The sequence below is a fragment of the Nematolebias whitei genome, chromosome 3 (genome assembly GCF_014905685.2).
Source record: "Nematolebias whitei isolate Nwh7 chromosome 3, NemWhi1, whole genome shotgun sequence".
NCBI lineage: Eukaryota > Metazoa > Chordata > Actinopteri > Cyprinodontiformes > Rivulidae > Nematolebias > Nematolebias whitei.
In genome coordinates this window covers 3,369,447-3,377,756 of record NC_056500.1, presented here as the reverse complement: position 1 = coordinate 3,377,756, position 8,310 = coordinate 3,369,447, and the positions used below count along the sequence as shown (strand labels likewise).

General features: G+C 41.9%; 1 protein-coding gene across 1 annotated transcript in view; it reads left to right on the top strand.

Annotated features, from left to right (window-relative positions):
• LOC119430391 (zinc finger and SCAN domain-containing protein 2-like) overlaps positions 1–1,069 on the top strand; it is a 12,939-nt gene extending 11,870 nt beyond the window's left edge. Inside the window, exons 2-3 of the mRNA XM_037697795.1 lie at positions 197–931; positions 1,035–1,069. Coding sequence (XP_037553723.1) covers positions 197–931; positions 1,035–1,069 — 770 coding nt within the window. The remainder of the gene's footprint in view (positions 1–196; positions 932–1,034) is intronic.
• The last annotated feature ends 7,241 nt before the right edge of the window (positions 1,070–8,310 follow it).

The following is an 8,310-nucleotide window of genomic DNA, read 5'->3' as shown; positions in this document are numbered from 1 at the left end:
AGCTTCACTTTTCCAATCTCAGAACAGACGGACAGTATCCCAGAAGGTTTGAGGAAAGGTGTGGTCTCAGTACCTGCCAAGCTGTGATCACCTTAAGCTGCAACTTTCAAACCATCTTTGAATTAATCAAATAATTAAAGTGAAATAAGATTTCTTACAGTAACAATAATCAATACTTTCCTTTGTCTGTCTGCAGAACTCCCACATCATATCTTCAAGGAGGAAAAGATTCTCACTGAGCAGCAGCTCTGTAACCAGGAGAGGAACACCATTTTGGACCAAGAAGAACCAGAACTTCCCAAGGATGAACGAGAATTTCTTGAGATAAAAGAGGAGTTGGAGACTGAAACCTGTATGGTAACTCCTGATTTTAATGAAAGAAACCACTGGGAACTGGAACCGAACAGGGACCAACTCCTTTCACAAAATGCTCCAGAAGTGGAGAACCAAGATCAGGAAAGAAGCAGGAATGTAGAGCCAGGATCCTGCAGAGATGAAGAGCTGAAACAAAATAAGACAAATCTAAAAACTGCAATTTATGGTGACTATGTGGACTGTCCAAACGTAAAGATAGACCAAAAAACACCTTTATTGTGTATGACTTGTGGAAAAAAAATACGAAACAAATATAATTTAAGAGTTCACATGAGAAATCACACAGGTGAGAAACCATTTTCATGTCAGACCTGTGGAAAAGGTTTTAATAAAAACTTTTATTTAATCAGACACATGGTAACTCACACAGGTGAGAAGCCTTTCTCATGCGAGACCTGTGGAAAAAGTTTTAATCAAAACATTGCTTTAATCAGACACATGGTAACTCACACAGGTGAGAAGCCTTTCTCATGTCAGACCTGTGAAAAAGGTTTTAATCAGAAATTTGATTTAATCAGACACATGAGAACTCACACCGGTGAGAAGCCTTTCTCGTGTGAGACCTGTGGAAAAGGTTTTAATCGAAACTTTGCTTTAATCAGACACATGAAAACTCACACTGTTGAGAAACCTTTCTCATGTGAGACTTGTGGAAAAAGTTACCAAACTAGACAACGTTTCAAAAACCACATGACAACTCACACCAAATAAAAGCCTTTTACTTTTACCTTATGGAAAAGTTACAGTGAAAACAAACGTAAACACCATTTGAGAATTCAGGTGAAAGACCATTCTCCTGTCAGTCCAGTGGAAAAAGATTTATTCAAAAAATGTATTTTTATCAGACGTGAGGAGGTGTAATCGCAGAATCAGTTTATTATCGCCATGTCAATGAACGAGGTTCACAAACTAGGAATTTGCTTCGACATAAGGTGCGAATAGTAATAAAGTAAAAATAAAGTAAAAATCTTGTGAATCTTGTAACTTTCTCAGACTTTGGAATTTGCTAAAACTCAGAGTTGACAAGTTGGAGTCAGAAGTTCATTAAACTGTAGTCCTACAATACCAGTGGGAAAGGTCCAAGTTCATGCTCAGTAATCCAGGTAAAAATCCAGCAATGTTCAGTCAGGTCATCTATTTTTTTTTTTTTAGAATAGTTAAATGTTTTCTTTGAATATGTTTAGTATCAGAAAGAAATAAAGACCCAGTTGTTGGAAAATGACAGTGTCCTCTCTATGTTCCTACTGTAGAATCATTATCAAGTTTTTATCAACAAGCTGCAGATAAACTAAGTTGTTAAAATGTGAAATCACGTAGAACAGGATTTTTTAAATCAAGTAATTAAGTTTAGTGCCAACTCGCATAAATTACTGTAGCGGTATGGAAATATGCCTGGCTAGAGAAGCGTCACTTCCAAAAATGTAAATGAATAAACTTTTATAAATTTGCAAGCCTGTCTCAGATGTCACAAGTATTTTTGTAAGATCTACGAACCGTGTGCCTTGTAAATCACATAATTTTAATGAGAACCACTTGGTATCACCACATTACTATTCTGTTTTCATTTCGACAGTTGGTTCTTATTGATGGCGGAAATATGAAATTTCTGCCGGAGCTTCACAGTGTGACACCACCGGAAGTCAACAAGGCGCTAGCAGCGTTAGCATCGTTAGCTCTGTGTGTGTGTGAGAGGTGAATGTTTGAGTGTGTGCAGCAACAATGTCTTCAGTTCAGTCTCTGAGAGAGTTTATCAGCGAGCGACTAACTGCTGCTGCTGAAGAAATATTCACAGAGTTTGAAAAAAACATCGTCCGGTACGAGGAAGAGATCGATCGTCAGCGCAGACTGCTGGACATCAGCTGGAAACCTCAGATACACCTGCACAGAATAGGTAGGAGCTGCAGCGACATCAAGACACGGTCAGGAAAGTTTTGTTGGATGCTGTTTGCAGCTGAAAGTGTTTATTTCTGAAGGTTCAAGACACAGCTGAGTCGACAATAGTCAAAACATTACCATGAGAGAATCAATCCTTTTCATTACCATTTTATTTTCATTTGTTATAATTCAATTCAAAAATACTTTATTGATCCCAGAGGGAAATTAAATGTTGTTGTAACTCATCATCCTGGTTTCGTTAAAGAGTTGTTCTAGATGCTGATGCAGGAAGGATCTCTTGTAGCATCTGTCCTACAACGGATCTGAAGAAGTCTCTGGCTGAAGACACTCTGTTGTTGTATGACAGTCTGATGTTGTATGACACTCTGTTGTTGTATGACAGTCTGATGTTGTATGACACTCTGTTGTTGTATGACAGTCTGATGTTGTATGACACTCTGTTGTTGTATGACACTCTGTTGTTGTATGACAGTCTGATGTTGTATGACAGTCTGATGAAGAGGATGCTGAGGGTTGTCTATAATGTTCTTCATTTTATGAAGATTCCTTCTTTGAACAATCATCTCCAAAGGTTCTAGAGGAGTCCCCAGAACTGAGCCAGCCTTCTTTATGAGCTTGTTGATCTTTTTTAAGTCACTTGCTCTGGTGCTGCTCCTCCAGCAGATGATGGCAGAAGAGACGGCGCTCTCTACAACAGACTTATAGAAGATATGCAGCATCTTGCTGCAAACGTTGAAGGACTTCAGCTTCCTCAAGAAGTACAGTCTGCTCTGTCCCTTCTTGTAGACGCTTCACTGTTGCATTTCCAGTCCAGTCTGTTGTCCAGGTGAACTCCAAGGTATTTATACTTCTCCACCACCTCCACTTCTTCTCCCATGATGGAAATAGGGTTGGATCTGCTCCTGTTTCTCCTGAAATCTACAATCATCTCCTTTGTTTTGTTCACGTTCAAGATGAGATGATTGTTTCCACACCATGCCACAAAGCGGTCCACCAGTTCCCTGTACTCAGCGTCTTGTTTATTTCTGATACACCCGACCACTGCAGAGTCATCAGAATATTTCTGCAGATGACAGGAGTCTGTTTTGTACTGGAAATCTGAGGTGTACCGAGTGAAAAGGAATGGTGAGAGTTAGGGCTGGGTACCTTTCTAAAAAAATCGGTATCTGTACCGGTGTCGGTACCTTCGCTTCGGTGTCGGTTCCAGGACGGTTCTTTTTTCGGTACGAATTTTGTAATTAATATTAATTCTAACAAGAATAAAATTATGTTACACATTACAGTACAAATTGTGAATTTTATTTTTAACTTTGGTATTTTTCTATTCCAGTTTTCTTACATTAAAATAAACAAATAATTTCCATTTCAAAAGAACAGTTGCAAACAACAAGTGACACGTCAGTGTCTAATGCTCACTGCTACACACTGAGGACCTTTTCACTTAACAGTTTTTCTTCAGAAACAACATGTCTGCTTTCTGTGGACACAAACAAGTCCACTTCTGGCTGATGGTGTCTCCAGCAGTAGAAAATGTTCACTCTGAGGGTGTGGATGTTGCTTGTTGCACACACACATACCTGGTTGTCAGTTTGACAGCACTGACATATTGTCCCTCACATTCCACCAGCAGTTCACTGGATTCAATGAAGTTAGGGATGATGCAGACTTCTGCACCTCTGTGTCTCTGCCTGAATCTTCTCTGTGGTTCTCTGGGGTTTAGGGCTCTGATCATCTCCCTAATTGACATGAGAACAAAACATCAAGAATAACATGGTTGTGTTATTCTTGATCAAAAAACATTATCTAGGCTGAGAGAGAAAAGTTTAACTGGTCAACAAAATCTTTTAAAGCTTAACGTACCTCCACCATGCAGCTCCACTGTAGAAAAGACGGCAAACTTTTAACAACAAAGTTTGATTGTCCTGTGGCCCCTACCTCACTTTTCTGTCTGTCCTCACATCTGGGTCAGAACCTCCTGTGAGGAGAACATAAACTTAAACGGTGAACATTAGCTGAACTGTTTAAGCAGCTGACTGGATGGATGAGCACATGTTTACAAGCTAAGATTTATGTTATTGTCAATCTGTAGTTAGCTTTTGAGTTTAGCTAGCTATGTAGATAAAATAAATTTACAAACTAATATCTTAAAGTTAGCGTTATTTCACCGCGATGTACGTGTTAACAAACTTAACAAAGTCCATGCTCTATAATCCAAGTATAAAATCCAACATTTTTCAGTCAGGTTAACAAACGTAAACTCACCAGCTGAAACAGACACAGCTCCGTCCTCGGAGTTCTTTGATGAAGACGAGTCCGGCCGTGGAATGTTGATTCAGTCCGTTTCACACACACAGACTGACTAACGCTGAGAGGAGGAGGAGGGGGGAGGAAGCTGCTGGCCGTCTCTCTTCTTGCAGAGAAACACGGAGCAACTTTCTGCGCGTGTGTTGTCGGAGCCGTTCGACAACCCGCACTGCACACGTGAACCCGTCTGTGGGCATCACCAGCACCATAGACATACATTATACATAGAATAGGTGCGGCAGCTCTATACAGCTCTGGGTGTAAACACGTAGTCTGTTTCGTCATATGTCTGGTGTTTTACCTGCCTGCATGCTGAAACCACGTGACACCTTACAGCCAATACCGAAACTTGACACCAAAAAAAGAGTGACGTTTCAATATATACACCAACTGGTGCAGTTTGGTCGGTGCCATAAAAGAACCTCGGTTTGGTACTCAGCCCTAGTGAGAGTACAGTCCCCTGTGGTGCTCCTGAGCTACTGACCACATGGTTAGACACACAACCCTTCAGTCTCACAAACTGTGGTATGTTTGTCAGGTAGTCTTTGATCCAAGTGATTGTTGAGGCCTCCACCTGAGTCTTCTGGAGTTTCTGACAAAGCAAATCAGGCTGGATTGTGTTAAATGCACTGGAGAAATCAAAGAACATGACTCTCACAGTGCTGTCTGCCTTTTCTAGATGACAGTGAGTTTGCTGAAGCAGGTGTATGATGGCATCTTCAACTCCAAGTCGATGCCGATAAGCAAACTGCAGTGGGTCCTGATATGTGCTTGTTTGTCTAGTCAGGTGGGGCAACAGAAGTCTCTCTAGGACCTTCATGATGTGGGATGTCAGGGCAACAGGTCTATAGTCATTTAGAACTGATGGGTGAGTTTTCTTTGGCACTGGAACAAGACAGGATGTTTTCCACAACACTGGAACCTTCTCCTTGGTCAGGCTAAGGTTGAAGAAGTGCTGCAGAACCCCACAGAGCTGCTCTGCACAGACCTTCAGGACTCTGGGACTGATGCCTTCTGGACCTGTAGCCTTATTCCGGTTCAGTCTCTCCAGCTGCTTCCTCACCTGACTTCTGGAGATGCAGAGGGGGGAGGCAAAGGAGGTATCAGCATCTTCTGATTTGGTTGAAGACCAATATGTAGAAAAAGGGTCCATGACTGAGGTGGTATCTACAGTATTTGAGGTGTGACTGGACAGCCTTGGGTCAATGGAGGGTGGTATCTATGTTTGGCTGTGGGCAAGAGAGGAGGATGCTGAGCTTGTTCCTGAACTGAACCTATTGAAGAACGTGTTCAGTTCGTTGGCTCTGTCTGATCCTCCTTCTGCTTGAAGCGTGTGATCTTTTTCATCCCTGACCACACCTCTCTGATATTGTTCTGCTGGAGCTTGCTCTCCAGCTTCTTCTTGTACACCTCCTTGCTGTTTCTTATCTTGACTTTTAGTTGCTTCTGTGTACTCCTCAATAATTCCCTGTCTCCCTCCCTGAAGGCTCTTTTTTTCTGGTTTAGCAGTTCCTTCAGTTCAGTGGTGATCCAGGGTTTGTTATTGGGGAAGCCTCTCACTGTTCTGGTGGGGATGGTGTTGTTTACACAGAAGTTTATATAGTCGGTCACACACTCAGTCATGGCATTGATGTCCTCTCCATGTGGCTGGCACAGTGCTTCCCAGTCTGTAGCCTCAAAACAACCCTGCAGGGCTTCTTCAGCTTCTGTTGACCATTTTCTCACTGTTCTCTTTATTGCAGGTTGCCTCTGAACAAGGAGTTTATATTTTGAGCAGAGAAACACAAGATTGTGATCTGATTTGCCAAGAGGGAGTCTTGCTTTAGCGATATATGAATCCTTGACATTTGCATAAAACAAGTCCAGCGTTTTGTTTTCTCTGGTAGAGCAGCTAACAAACTGTTGGAATGTCGGAAGTGTAGCAGAGAGAGAGGCATGATTAAATTCCCCAGATATTGCAACAAATGCACTAGGGTGTTGTGTCTGTAGCTTAGCAACCTCGGAGCTGATGACATCACACGCAGTCTCAGCAACAGCATTGGGTGGAATGTAAACAGTTACCAAAATAACACTGTTGAACTCTCTTGGCAAATAATATGGACGACAACTTAGTGCTAACAGTTCAATATCTGGACTGCAGAGACGACACTTCACAGTAGCATGTCCAGGATTACACCATCTGTTGTTCACAAGCACTGCCAACCCACCTCCTTTCCTTTTGCCACTCCTCTTTAAATCTCTATCTGTTCATATGGTCAGAAAGCCTGGCAAGGAAAGTTGGCGTCGGAGATATGATCCTGCAGCCATGTTTCAGTGAAACACATAACACTGCATTCCCGATACTCTGGATGGGTCCTTGTGATACTCTGGATGGGTCCTTGTTAGGGCTTGAAGTTCATCCAACTTGTTTCCCAGCGATCTCACATTGCCCATCATAATCGGTGGAAGAGATGGTTTAAACTTCATTCTTCTCTCTTTCTCCCTCTCCTTTGCTCCTGCTCTGCATCCACGAGGCCTCCTTTTCAACTCATTTGGGATTTGGGACTGTAGTCAAGATATAATTTGAGCTTTGGAGATGTTAATCAGCTGCTCCCGGTTGTAAAAAACAACCTTGTTGTTATGGTTACGCATCATAACAAATGTCCAAAAGCAAAGAGATTTCTGTAAAAAATCCTTCCAGCTGCACAGCATCCGACACCAGAGGAAATAATCATCCAAAAAAGTGATTTATATCCAGAAAAAAAGAGGAATTAAAGTTTTCAAAAGTAATATCTCAGAATGAAAGTAACAGAGCTACTCCAACATGCAGCCACCTTGAGCGGCACAATTCTAGAACTCAAATGAGTTAATAAAAAAATAAAATAAAAATTTTGTATGCATCCTTTATACCATACCATTTTATTTATAGAGCACTTAAAACAGTGACAAGGCCAACCAAAGTGCCGTACAGACAGAACAACAGGTAACACACAAAGCAATATACAAAATGAAGTAAATCAGAATATAGACATAAAATCGATGCAGATAATAAATATGACGACTAACCAGTGTGGAGCATACAGGTTCAAAACATAGATCCTCTGGTGTTGAAAGCTACTGAATAGTAGTGGGTTTTTAAACGGGACTTGAAAACCGAGAGGGAGGGGGCCAGTCTGACAAGCAGAGATAACTCGTTCCAAAGTCTTGGTCCTTCTACAGAGAAGGCCCTGTCACCTGTGCGCTTAAGATGAGTTCCTAGAACTGTGAGGAGCAACTGGTCTGCTGACCTCAGGGGGCGTGGTGGGACATATGGCTGTAGCAGATCAGAGAGATGGGGGTGGGGGGGGGGGGACTGTTCAGCGATTTGTAGACATACAGGAGTATTTTGAACTGGATTCGAAGGTGAACCGGTAACCAGTGCAGTGAGGCCAAAACTGGTGTAATGTGCTCTTTTTTTGCTGTACTGGTTAAAAATCGGGTGGCTGCATTCTAGGGCATTAACAGAGTACTCGAGTAATCTACACATCGATTGCTAGGACATCTATCGATGTTAAAAATGTAAAGTCGGATATCCGTAGTGACGTCATATTATGTGACCACGTATGACCGTAGGGGGCGGTGTTGCACTGTTGCAGGTCACAGAGTATGGTGTATCACCGGGTCCTATCCACCGAACCAGAACCAGTTTCGGTTTAAGTTTCGTTTTTGACGTGCTGCGTTTCTTCACATTTGCAGTTTAATAATAATAACTAATGG